We start from the raw sequence: 14,010 nt of genomic DNA, 5'->3' as shown, positions 1-14,010 counted from the left end.
GGGGCATTGTCATCCAGAAAGAGACCACTCCCATCAGGATAGGAATGTTTCATCATAGGATAAAGGTGATAACTCAAAACAACTTTGTATTGATTTACAGTGACTATTCCCTCTCAGGGGACAAGTGGACCCAAACCATGCCAACAAACTCCCTCACTGTAGGGGTCAAGCATTCAGACCTGGACCAGTTTTTCCTTTAATTTGTCACCTGTCTGTATACACAAAAGCACACTTACACACACTTTCTTTCTGTAGCCAACACTCAAAGAAAATGTTGAGGTAACATGTTGAACAACAAGACACAAACATATGTTTTTACTTAAAAGTACAAGTTTTTTCCTTTGTTAAATTGATGGCATTAATAAAGTTCAAAATTATTTTTAATTTTATAATTGATTTATTTGATTTTGTGTGATTTTTATATCAGTATTTAATTGTAGCACTATTTACCCCATCCCCGTGCTCATTTTACGCCTACCTTGGGGCTAATTGTGCCATAGGACTAACTTTTTTTGATGGCTCATTGTTCTAAAACCATAATAATTTGATAATTTGTTTTCATTTCCATGGGTACACAACAACCTGAGGTATATATAGTTACTATTATTTGAAACAAATACACTTTAATATTGCAGTAAAATCATCAAATGTAAAAAGTGGCTCATATTACCCCGTTCTACCCTACACACACATTCTTCTCTCACATGCTTTCATTCTCACATTACTACAGACTACCATATTCTCACATAAATATATTATATGTCTTACATATAAAATCACTCTTCTCAAATACAGTACATATATTGTCACTCACATATGTACTGCATATATTTTACAGTCACATACATGTATTTTTCTCATCCATTTTTGTTAAAGTGGAATTTCATTGGCACAAGAAGTTCCTCCTTAACTAGGAGGTCACTGTCAAACCAGGAAATACCTATCAAGGAATATTTTATAAACCCTAAAACAGTCCTGATCCTGTATAAACTCTAGTGGGTAAAAGTCTTTTAAAAGTCGTTTGAAAAATATAACAGGCTCATATGGTCTCTTTTTCAGAAAAAGATTTCCAACATTCCAAGCCCTGTTGACTACTGGAATAGTTTTTCTCAGTCACATTAGGGTAATAAAGAATCCATATGGAGTTTAGTATATAAATAGAGTGTAGAGAGAAAAAATAGACTTTGTTAGACCTATTTTGGCACTGTCTTCATGCAGATTCTTTATGGAAAGATATTCCAAACTTCATAATAGTGTCTCACTTTAAAATATATTTGGGAAATGCACTGTGTGGAAACTCTATTTTAGATGGAAAATGTAAATACTAATCTGTTTGTCTTTGCCACAACAGCACAGGAAGTGTATGGGGAAATCCAACTCAAGAAGGGTTTTTTTTTTGTCTGACAAAGAGGCAAAGTTGCACTCAAAACCAAGAGCAGAGTTTATAACAACCAATCGCTGTCTCAAAACACTTAACCATATACCATGCCAACTTCTGCTATAAACGTCAATACAGATATGAATAAAAATATTTTAGTGACATTGTAATGGTTTCTGCCAACAGATAACCAATCCCCCCTGCCAGTGTGGATAAGGCACCAACAGACAGCTGTCCTCTACCTCTGACCTAGGTATCAAACGTAGTTCCTAAAATCTACACACACGACCATCCAAACCTTACTTAGGGAACCAAATTCAGCCCGGCTTCTATAATCACCAGCTGTCGTTGAACCACTACCAATGGGCCTATTTAGTCAGGAATCCTAACAGCTGGGGTCACAAGAAGTGTATTGGTGCAAATAGGTGTTGGTATTGGTTTGAAAGTACTCCAAGATGGCCTTCTAAAAGGTCATCTCTGGAGGAGGCCCACTCTGATGGTCGAGGGCACCCATCCAGTTTTATAGGGCAGCTTCAGAGCCCTGGCCCTAATTGTTTAGCCAATTAAGCCCCTAATCTTTCATCCTAATTCTGTACTGAAGTCATTTCTCTATCACATGTACAGCAGTAAGTTGTCCTCATTCACTAAATCTGAACCATTACCACTCTGTTATTCAATAAACAGTACTAAGTTGACCTTTGCAAAATTCAATATAATTTATAATCTAAATAAATTTAAAACTAATGTCAGCCTTTCCCAAAGGAGGGGTCTTTGCTTACCTTAAAGGAATACCAAAGGACCTCAGAGATGAGCACAAGTCAGGAACTTTGGTTGGAGTGTATAAAAATACAAACCAGTTTGGTTGGAGTGTATAAAAATACAAACCAGTTTTATTTGGTTTTACAAAATAAGCAATGTAAGGATGCAAAAAGTAAAATACAGACAATGTAAGCAAAAATTAAAAAGCAAAAAGCTAAAAGACTAAAGAGAGTGTCAAAGATATCTCTGAAAAGGAGGTTCCGCAAAAAGAAAAAGGAACTGGACCTCGAGCTTCTCTTGGCTTTTCATTTTATAACTCTACAACTTCCTCTTATTTGTATTACCACATATCGCTTATCTCCAGGACATCTATCAGTTCTATGCTGATGTTACATGATTTTACACAAAATAGTGACCTTTTCTTTATCTGTCACTTACATCACACTACGTGGAACTTTTGAACTTCTTCTTATTTACATTTGAGAATAAAATCTAGGGATGTCTGCTAGGTGCAGAAAACACAGCTTCTCCTTTGCCTCAGATTATCTGACGGTTGCCTAAGTTGTTGATGTTTGTTTGTGTTTGTTTTAGTCATTAAACTAGACATTTTTCTGTAATTAGTGGCCCAATTCTTGTAGTGACCTATTTTGCAAAACTATTGTAGCTCTTGAACATAGTCTGCAATTGCAACCAAATTTAGATGAAAGATGGAGGTATCAACTCCAAGTGATCCTTTAACATTTGATGGCATTTCACATATGAATTGTACCAAAACATCACAAAGGTAAAGAATAAAGTTGGGAATATTCTATGATTTTCTCTTTGTCATTAAATCCCATTAAAAGACCAAAAACCAACAATGTGTTAGTGCGTGTCTTAATACTGTCTGACTTCTATTCCCTGTCTGTGGCTCTCAACCCCAAGCTTATTGGTTCCTACTTAAGAAGTAAATCTAAAAATTCACTCACAAATGTGTCATTTTCAAAAAGTCTCAAATAGCTGGGCCAATAGACTTTGTTGGGGACTATTTTCAGTGGGGGATTAATACACATATGATGCTGAGTGAGTATTTCTGGTAGCAGGGTGATGTATATGGGATTGAGTCAAAACAATATTTTGATGTTTACATGGGATTTGTTGACAAATAAGAAAAATATAGAATATGACCAGACTTCCTTCCCTTTAATTTACTATAAATCAGTGGCATATAGTCTGACTCACCTAAAAATTTGAAGTGTTCATTTTTGTTCAAATTACTAACATCCCTGGACAGTATTAACAGTCTGTGTGTTTTTGATGGCGATGGCAGTGTGTACTGACGGTCCTCAGGGTCCCAGTTAGTTTCATCTTCGGAGTCTCATGTGGTCCACGATGAGAAAAATCAAAGCCATGCCGACTACAGCAGAGATAACCAGTCGTACTGTGGCTTCAGTCTGACACCAGCTCTCTAAGGGATTGAGATGAAAAGAAACAGTACAGCTTGGACCTATAAAGATACTCTCATTGATTTTGTTATAGTGCCAAAATCCCAAATGTTAACTTTATCATTCTTAAACAAATTCAGGAAGTTCAGATTTAAATTATAATTTTTGATTTTTTTTTCACTGAGGTTATTCAGAAATCATAGAATGATGCCAAAAAATTAATTACCTTATTTTTTACTAATTGTAGCATCCTAAAGTCACACAATCTTGGTGATTATCTACTGAACATCTACATTACCTTGCTTTTCTCAACCACAAATGGGATAGAGACAGAAAGGAAGAGCATTGTGTCCCAGTGTTTTGTCATCATCATACCTTCATTCTTCAGACATGTGTCCTCTGTATGAAGTTTGGTGGCCTTTTCTTCCACAGGATTTTCAGCCAAGCAGCTGTAGTTGTCTCCATCATGATACTGTATCTCCAGAGGAAGAAAAACCCTGGTAGAAAGATTAGGACTGCTTGTAGTTTTCAGTCTCTCTCTCCCTCTGAACCAGGACAGGATCAGCTCTCTGCTGTTTTCCACAGAACACTCCACTGTGAGTGAACTACATCTTGTGTTGACCAAAGATGCATTGACCTTTATGGTTGGAGGGGAGACAGAGCCTGTGGGAAAGACAAATAATGAAAAATGTAATGTCATGAGTGCCACTGAGAGCTTTCTGGTATAGCTAGAGATGTGGGAAAAATCTACAGGCATCATTCTGTGAAAAAAAAATCTGAAGTTCAGCTGTAGTGAATAAGTCTGAATTAGACAAATTAGGTGGGCAAGTTACAGTCTTTTTGGTACAAAATTCACTCTTTATATTCTATCCCTCCACTGAAGCTCAACAAGGAAACTCTCTGTGAAAACAAATAGAGGGATATTTGTACTAAACTACTATAGCTTTGGTGAATACCCTCTTACTTTGTCTAAGACAGACTGCTGAGGCCTCATATTAGCTTCAGCTGAACTATAGAACTGGATTTTGTCCGAAGTCTCTTAAAATGGAAGCATGTTAGGAAGGAATCTCTTGATATCCATTATAGACAGAAGGAACAATTCAAGCAACCAAAAGCCCTCTCAATGTACTAAGGGCATGTGACCTTTGTGTGGCTTGAAAAAATGTGAATTTTCAACTTATTATTACCTACATTACTAACTCTTGACCTTGTGCTGTCTTATAGTGTTTCTCTAAATAATATTAAATTGCTATATTTTAATGTCTCTGATCACAAAGCTGTGATTTTTCATACCTTGCTCCCACTTCCTGCTCATAAGCCATCTACCCGTATCCGCTCTTGGTCAGCTAGCAGTTTTTGCAAAAAGTTCTTAGCTGCTTTGGCCAGTAATACCCTTAATCAGAAGGGTCTCTCTGTAAACATGTAGAACATGTCAGACTATCCTTAAAGAGGCAATGTATGAGAGCTGAGCGAAAAAGGGAAGAAAGACAAACTCAAGGTATCTCTCAATATCCTTAAAAGCTTGATGTTGGCCTATCAGCATGCAGTTAAGGTAGCAAGGTAGATCGCTAGATATCCTATTTTTCCAATCTGATTGCTAGTAGCTGCCACAACCCTAGGGTTTTACTCATCATAGTCAGCCTATGGAAGCCTCCACTGAGAAATGTGAGCAGTTGAACAGTACACCTGTGACGAGAAATACCCTCATCTGTACTGAACCCTTCACCAGTAAGCCTCACTTTAAGCAAATTTCTATGTTAGACTAAGAAGAGTTAAACTCCCACTTAAATTCTTCCCTGTCAATTAGCCATTATCCCCACTAGATTTCTGAAAGACCTACACTTGACTATCTTGTTTTGAATAATTTAACCAATTTGAAACTTACCTTTTTTATCCAAATTTTTTTTTAAAAGTTTGTTGACTCTCAGTTAATCTCACATATGAATAACCAACAGCCTACTGCTCGCTGCTGACTCTAGGGCCTTTTCAGTTTTAATTCCACTCAATTGGAATACTGTGTTGGCATTAAGGACACTGCTCATGCCTGGTTTTGCTCTTACCTCTCTAAACAGATCATTCTCTGTTGTAATGGGAGAATTTTCCTCAGCTCCAGCCCCCCTCTCATGTGGTGTTCCCCAGGGGTCAGTTCTTGGTCCTATATCATTTTCTTTTTATATGCTTCCTTTGGGTCAGATCATCCATAACCATAATATCAATTTCCACTGTTATGCGGATGACACCCAACTTATGTTCTGCTTACTGGTAGTGACACAGACAAATTCTCATGTTATGGCGTGTCTCTCTGATATCAAATGCTGGATGTCGCAAAACTTCCTCTGGCTCAATTAGTCCAAACTGACAGCCTTTTATTCGGTCCCCCTTATCTGACCGGTCACTTGAAAAAGAAATCTTGGGAATCTGTCCTCCAACATTAAGCACTTTGCCTGCAATTTTGGTGTGATCTTTGACTTTGAGCTTTGTTTTGACATACAAATCACCAAGGCAGTACAATCATGCTTTCTCCAAATTAGGAACATTGTAAAAGTTAAAAGTCTTTTATCTCAAGAGGACTTTGAAAAAGTCATCCATGCATTCATCACGACTGGATTATTGTAATTACCTATATTTGAGGCTCAGCCAAAAGGCCATTTCCTGTCTCCAGCTCATAAACTCGTAAACTCGGCTGCCAGACTTTTAACAAATTACAAAAGGTAACCAGGTGTTTTCCGTTAGAGCTCTGCAGCTGTGGAACTCCCTAACTGTTTGCAAACTCTTTTAAATCTCTTCTCAGATATTACTTTTACAGGAAGGCTTTTTTAGTAAATCTGTTGTTTGTCAAGTTTCTATTCCTCGTTTATCACTTTTTAGGGACAGGGCCCAAAAGGCAGAGTACTACTGTAAAACAGTAGTCCTCACCTAAGGGCGAGGACCCTATTGTTTTTCGTGCGTTTGTTTCTTTCTTTCTTTATTATTATGCCACTTAAACCCTAAATTTGACCCCCTAAACATGCTCAAAAACTCACCAAATTTGGCATGCACATCAGGTCTGGTGAAAAATTTGATAAAATGTAAAAATTAACCCCTAAAGTGCCAAAATGTGCTCTCTAGCACCACCTATGTAACTAAAATGGCCGCCATGGCCCGTACGAATGTTGGAGAGAGATCAAACCAAAACTCAATTATTTGTCTCATCAAGACCTACAAATCATACACTGACAACCCTGACCTAAATCCAACATGAAGTCCGCAATCTCAATATCAAAATAAGACTTTGCCCCAATTTTGGACCCCGCACAAATGCTATCTCCTCCGAGGGTGTTAATGGTATCATACATACATGACTTACTGAAAAACACTGTGCTGAAAAAAAGTTGTTAAAAACTTTGTAATAACTCGAACCGTTTGGATTTTATAAGCCCTGAAAGTTGTAGTGCCACTTCACACCTTACAATGTAAACCAATGGGGAGGCAATCCCTGAAAGTTGTAGTGCCACATTGCACCTTACAATGTAAACCAATGGGGAGGCAATCTATGGGCATGAACTTTGTGTCAAACAGATGCTTCTGACATCTAAACTATAAGTCTGACTACTTTCAAACCCGTATCAATGGATTCGCAACGAAATTTCCTACTAAAATATGATTTTTAATGTTGGATTTGGCCAAAGTAATTGCATTTATGAGGAGATTTCACAAAAAGTGTACTCTAAAATCCTGCTCTCCAACTGCTCCTGGTGATGTCACTCCCTCAGTGCTGCGGAAAATTCCGCAATACACACTATAAAATCACAGGAGGAGCAAGAAAAGACTTTAAAACTCACACTCTAATATATCAAAAACAATAAAAGATAGAAAACACATGTAAATTCAAGATTTGTAGGTCAAAGTCTTGTGACTCATTTAAAGTTCAAATGAAGTTTGTATCTAAAGCTATGTGGAGGCAGTAAATTATCAAAAAGGTGTGGGTTCGCTCACACTCTCCATTCAAATATGAGTATTTTTCTGTGTCCAGCTGCAGTTACTCATTGTCTCTACTCACCTGACAGTACACATTTTAAACACACTTTCAAAGTAAAAGCACACCACACTTGTAAGAAATATCCCTCATTTTTAAAAAGCAAAATGATCCGATCCCGACGGGCCAGAGTGCGAGGTCCCAACCAACGCTGCTTGCAGCTTTAATATTTCACTTGTCCTTATTATACACTTTGTTTTATCAGGTCTTATGTTCTGTGTTTTAATGATATTTTTGTTGTTTTTATCCTAACTGTGTGTACTATTTTATCTTGCTCTGTAAAGTACTTTGTAACTGTGTACTGAAAAGTGAAAAGTTTTATTACAAAAATAACATTTTTGGGTAAGTTTGCTTTTGGAGTCAGCTTATTTGTTAGCATATTCTATAATCCTGTTGATGAAAACTTCAGTGATTTAAAGCCTCTGTTTCCTCACAGAATATGCGGTTGTTTGACATCCTGCAGTTAGCATTAACATTAGCCTGCAGCAGCCCCTCAATGGAAACTGTTGCAAAGTGAATCAGATGGAATTAAAAGTGTTAGATAATCTCAAAGAAGCTATACTTTTGATCATATTTTTGTGTTTTGTTTATCCCACTAAAATAATGACACAGACTACTTCAGTGTGTTATTGCATATGTCTATAACTTCTTAAATAAGATACTTAATATGTTTGCTGTGAGTTTGGTTACATATCATTTATGATCTCGAAAGTGACGTTGTCAAAACATATAACAGACTGCCTTCGTTGTCATTTGGAACATTTTAGAAAGTAGAGCATAATAACTTGTTAATCTTGCACCACAACAGCAAGACAAATTCCTTGTATGTGCAAACCTACCTGGCAATAACCTTGCTATGATTCTGATTCTGATCTAGACATATAGGATTTATAAAGCTACAGAATCTATGCTGTATATATAAACATTAACAGAGTAGCTGAAAAGACCTGATGATGATGGTAACAACATATTTTGATATTGCTGGAACACCCAGAGAGTCCAGCTGACGTCCAGGTAACATCCCAAGATCTCAATGCTTAGTGGGTTTTTCCTCATGTCTTATTGCGTTACCTCTCTCCTGGCTTGTGGTGTGGTTTTGTGGCACTGAACCAAGAGTTCCTGCTAAATTCTTGTTTTGTAATATTATTTATTGCTTGATTAGTTTTCATTGTCATAATTCTATATCTGCCTAATCTATGTCTCTGTTTGTGTTTTTTCTCTCTCTTGCTCACTTATAATTAATGGTGGTTGAATCCTTTAGTTTGTGTTTTATGCTTTTTGTAAGCCCTGTATCACAATTTGTCTAATTTACTGATTTTTGTTGTTTTTTTTTTTGAAGTTGTATGAAAGTATAAAAGTAAAAGTAGAGTAATTATGAAGAATCAATCAACTTATTACACTGTATATCATTATAAAAATATTACATTTTTGGATTGTAATGTAACCCGTATTTTCGTGTTGTTGCTGGTTAAAGTGGGGCTTATTTTAACTGCTTTACATGCTTTTGTGTAGTAATCTATAATAACAATACATCAGATTTTAGAGAATGATCATATTATTGTAAAATAAAAACAAAGTAAGATTGTTAATACTGAAGCATCAGTGTGTAAGCAGCATGTAACTGTTGTAGCTGCTAGAGGTGGAGCTAGTTTGAACTATTTTATATACAGTTAGCTAGTTTAGTCCAGTGGCTCCCAATCTAGGGGTCAGGCCCATCCAAAGGGTCATCAGATAAATCTAAGGGGTCATGATGATCAATGGGAGAGGAAAGAAGAAAAAAGAAAGTTCTGATACACAAATCTGTTTTCTTGGATATTTGGTAAACTATTGGGTCATTTGAAAATGTATTTAAATGAAACCATGTGAGAAGTTTAGAGGGAAAAATAACTGTTTGGTGGACCTGTTGACCCCAAGAACACACTGCATTTTTAAAGACATCAAAAGCCAACAAGGTTGGCTTTAACAATGTGTTGTATTTTAAAAGCTTTTTATATTATCCATTGTGTCAAATCTTCATTGGAAAAGTAACTAAAGCTGTCAAATAAATGTAGTGGGGTAGAAAGTACATTTCCCTCTGAAATGTAGTGGGGTGGAAGTATAAAGTAGCATCAAATAAAAATACTCAAGTCAGTTAGTCAAAATCTGGATAGCTGGTTTATATGTCATGGCCTAAAAATAGGCTATATTCAGTGTGTGATGCAAATGTCCGCAAAACATGTAACATTGTTAATCATGGGGAAACCGCATGTTTGCGTCAGCACAATCAGAGACAAAGAGATACACTTTCACACCTTTAGTCTGTCTTGGAAATGTAAGGTGCTGCATGTAGAGAAGGTTTGGGGGATGGTTTGAGGAGTGACTTCACTTTATTCAAAGCTTGTAGCTTCTGTATTCTTGGAGCAGAGATCCAGCTTTGCTCTATGTGTATATGATGCACCATGACATAACGCACACTGATGGTCACTGATAATTCTCTTCGCGTTTCTTTGCGATAACACAGTTTAACTGTTGTCACTAACCTGTATTTGTCATGCTCTCCACTTCTGACCCCTCCCAGTGCATGTGGGTGTGTCTCTCTCTCTCTCTCTATGCCTAAATACAGGAGTGGAGACAGGTGTGTGGAAGTCGACCAGCTGCCATCCATCAGGAGTTCTGCTGAAATATCGGGTTCAACCTCCTACTCACTGCCAGATCGTAGACTCTGTTTGTCACAGTCAGTCGTGCTTCCAGCCTAGTTACTTTACTACGGTTCAGTTTCTACAGCATTGCTAATCCCTGTTTCTCTGTTCCTACAGTTTGCCTTCACCTGACTCCGGCTCCTGTCTCCTGCCCTCCTGCCTCGCCTGCTCGGCACATCCCCCTGCCTGGCTCCCCTCTCCATTCCCTCTGCCCAGCCTCACGCCCAGCCCAAGCTCCAGGTTCCCGGCTACCAGTCCATCCCCCTGCCCGATTCCCCTCTCCATTCCCTCTGCCCAGCCTCACGCCCAGCCCAAGCTCCAGGTTCCCGGCTACCAGCCCAGACCCTGGCCCGAGCCTCCCAGCTATAACTTTGCAAATAAATTATCTTCCAACACTGCTTGCTACCTCCTGCCTCAGTGTCCTGCTCTTGGGTTCGCTAACCTAGCCCTAACAGTATTGTTTACTTTGACAGACAACTTCATGATCGTACAATGGAGATTTGAAGATGAGTTTAGATGACCTGAAAACATTGTTTTTTGACACATAAACTGTCATTATTTTCTTTCTTTTTTCAGATTTAATCGGTTTATGTGGCAGTTGAGATAGTAATACCCATCAACACGTACTGATTCCCATTGTTCCACTATAAGGGCCCATCAGTGCGATTCTTCACGGGGACACCCAGCCCCCGCAATGCAGACATACACACACACACATACTTAAATCCTCAACTGTGGACTGATGGATTTAACTTCTAACAAAGTATGGTCTATATAGTTTGTGTCGCCCCACAATGGATTTAATTATTATTGGTTAAAGAGAGGGAGACAGCTGTGTGCACCGTGCGCTCTCATGGTATAAGCTTGAGGGGCTAATGAGGGGCTAGTCTTGCATGCAGCCAATTTGGTTTAATACACATGGTTTGTTGCAAATGTCTTTGTAATAATTCCATAACTTTGTGACAACAGATGAAGTGTGTGAGTTCAGATTACTCATAAACTGGACTGCTGCAATATTAAACTGAAGGAAGTAGTCAATTTAACCCACACCACGTGTTTCTCTTTTATTTGATTGTTTTATCTAAACCATGATCTTTCCCTAAACCTAACCAAGTGTTTGTGTTTTGTGCCTAAACCTAACAAGACCTTAACCATAGAATTGACAGCTATAGCATGCAATCAATTACAAAGAATTGTTGTAGCTCATCTTTAGTGTCTGTATGAATCCACTGATATTTTCTTTAATCCCTGTGAACACATTCATGAGTCTTATATGACCTTGTAAAACTGAGTGACTTCCATTCCCATTTCCACTGAGAAGAATTGTAAGATCTACTCACTGTAGACAGTAAGGTGGAAATTCTGGAATAAGATGGTGCTGCCAATGGACTGCCACATGTAAACCCCAGAGTCACTGAGTCTGAGGTTTGTGATGGTCAGAGCTCCACTCCAACTGTCCAGCTGCAGTCTGCCTCTGAAACGCTCATCATACTCACTCCTCACCTCTCTGCTCTTCACAATGGCAATACGCATGTTTGGATTTTCAGTTCCAAAAGTCCACACTATCTGGATGTTACTGTAGCTTCCGCTTTCTCTTGTCTTTAAGGTGACAGTTGCTCCCTCTCTTGCAGCTACCTCATTTTCACCTGCCCACACACACGACAGCAGAACTGAAAGAGAGAAGGTGTTAATGTGACGTGAGATTGCTTTGTTCCTGATGAAACTGTGGGCCTCTGTGACAGTTTGATGACAAGATTAGATCAGAGCTGCAAAATGCTCACAGAAATGCTATTGAAAACTACATTTAAAATCAATTAATCAAAAAACAGGGGGAACATGCCAATTCCCTTATTTGATCAGTCCTCACTCCTTACTCAACCTGGAAGTCATTCTGGTCCACCATCATGAAGGCTGTTCCAAAGCGCATTTCTGCTCTGAGGAACGAGGAGCGAGGAGGGATCTCTGAGGAGCCATGAGCGTGGATACCATTCTTGTATGACCAATATGCTTCAATATTACCAAGTATTGAATAGTATAGTGTCAATTGATACCATAGGTACCATAGGTAGAGCCCTGTTCAGATATGGAATACATCACATTTCAGGCTTCATCTGTTAAAGCTATTGCTTTTGTAGTTCAGACATAGGTGTATATGTTTGTTTTGATTTTATTCAGACATCTGCAGAAGTCTCAGAAGCTGAAATCTAAAAACCTTGTCACATAAATCGGAAACTATTTGCATAGCTATACAAAGGTTTCATGAGATGACATACAAACAGGCAATAAGTTAAAGAAAAAACCTGAATACATAACTGGAGACACATAATGAATGAGGATGCTTCCAGGTCAAGAGGGCTCACTGATTGGTTTGGTGATGTGAATTATATGCTATGACCTTCACAGTCACCAGATCTCGACACAACTCGAACAGCTATGAGAGATTTTGGAGCAACGTGTTAGACAGCCACCACAACCACCAAATGAGGGAATATGTTTTGGAAGAATGCGGTTCATCCCTCCAGTAGAGTTCACTTACTCAAGAAGCACTGAAGCTGTTCTGGAAGCTGACCTGTGACCCGTGTGTTTTTTTTTTTCTTTCATTTGTCACCCATTTGTTTGTCTTTCTATGATGGGTGAACTGACCCTTTAAGCACCTGTTGCTACATTGACAATTTAGAGGATAACGCATTTACAGAGAAGAAAAAATGAGATTGAGTACAGAGGGAGAAATGATGAGATTATAAGGTTGTTTCTGGTGTAGACAAGATAGTTCTGATAGTAGACAAGATGCAAATAGTTAAAAAATACAAGTGAACCCGTTTCCTCTCGATCACTTCAGAAATCCAAATGTGAGTCAGATATATGGTTGCACAACCCTGACCATGAAACAAATCTCACTTTTATTACTGTTAATTCAGACTGTGTTAAATATACAGTTAAAGCAAAAAAATCTAATAAACAAGCAGTCTGCAGTGGACTTAATACAGACGAAGATGGAAAAACTAGTTAACCACAACGTTTGTGGCTGCTACAGGTCATCTCTGCACAGGATGCGAGGTAGCTTATGTTCAACACTGCTTATTTCTAAAATAGCAGATTAAAGCTTTTTATGTTAGAATGCAGTAAAGGTACAAATGGAAAAGCAGCCTTCAGTCAATTGAAAACTGCTGTATTAAACCTCAAATATTAAATTGACACTTGATGAACAAAGTCTTTCATTTCTTAAAAAGCATATTGTAACATGTATCATTTGTACTTTACAGGAATGTCATGATTATTAAACAATACAAAAACTGGAGATTCACTGATAATTAAACAAGCATGTTTGTGGCTTACCTGATGTGAAATAGACAGCAAAATGCTTTCTTCTTAATTGAGGCTCCATATTGTGTGTATATCCTCTGTCAGTATGTAACAACAGATTTGGTGACAATACCAGATGTGTGGTGCTGTCAGAGTGTTTATTTCCGGTGTCTAGATTTCCTTCAAGCAGCTCCATCTTGAGGCTGTTTATGTTCACTGATGCATATAACAGGGCCTCAGCAGCAATACTTTTAGAAAACAAGATGGCTGAATCTCCTTACATTACAAAATATAATACAACTATTTTATCTGACAAAATTAAGAGAGTCCCACATTCTCAATTAGCAAGTTTCTAGCAGACAGCATCATGGTGGGAGTGGTATTCATGGTTAGTTTTAAAAGAGGGCAACCATTTTCAGGTCTATCATATGTAAAGTCAGTCATTCAGATTAT

At 38.0% G+C, this 14,010-nt stretch overlaps 1 protein-coding gene across 1 annotated transcript; it reads right to left on the bottom strand.

The window, feature by feature from the left end:
* Positions 1–2,306: 2,306 nt before the first annotated feature.
* Positions 2,307–13,694, bottom strand: LOC121888428 (SLAM family member 9-like). Its single transcript, XM_042399922.1, has 4 exons — positions 13,591–13,694; positions 11,595–11,924; positions 3,937–4,224; positions 2,307–3,584 (listed from the first exon to the last, which is right to left on the bottom strand). The coding sequence occupies exons 1-4, from the start codon at positions 13,637–13,639 to the stop codon at positions 3,481–3,483; spliced, it is 771 nt and encodes a 256-aa protein (XP_042255856.1). The 5' UTR covers positions 13,640–13,694; the 3' UTR covers positions 2,307–3,480.
* Positions 13,695–14,010: the final 316 nt, after the last annotated feature.

This window comes from Thunnus maccoyii, chromosome 2 (genome assembly GCF_910596095.1).
Source record: "Thunnus maccoyii chromosome 2, fThuMac1.1, whole genome shotgun sequence".
Lineage (NCBI taxonomy): Eukaryota > Metazoa > Chordata > Actinopteri > Scombriformes > Scombridae > Thunnus > Thunnus maccoyii.
This window is presented reverse-complemented; position numbering and strand designations above follow the sequence as displayed.

Excerpts from the sequence above, each read along its gene's own strand:
- LOC121888428 (XM_042399922.1), bottom strand. The coding sequence starts at position 13,639 with ATGGAGCCTCAATTAAGAAGAAAGCATTTTGCTGTCTATTTCACATCA. Across the intron at positions 11,925-13,590 it reads TGCTGTCTATTTCACATCAG|TTCTGCTGTCGTGTGTGTGG; the intron begins GTAAGCCACAAA and ends TCTCTCTTTCAG. Across the intron at positions 4,225-11,594 it reads TTTCCACCTTACTGTCTACA|GCTCTGTCTCCCCTCCAACC; the intron begins GTGAGTAGATCT and ends TCTTTCCCACAG.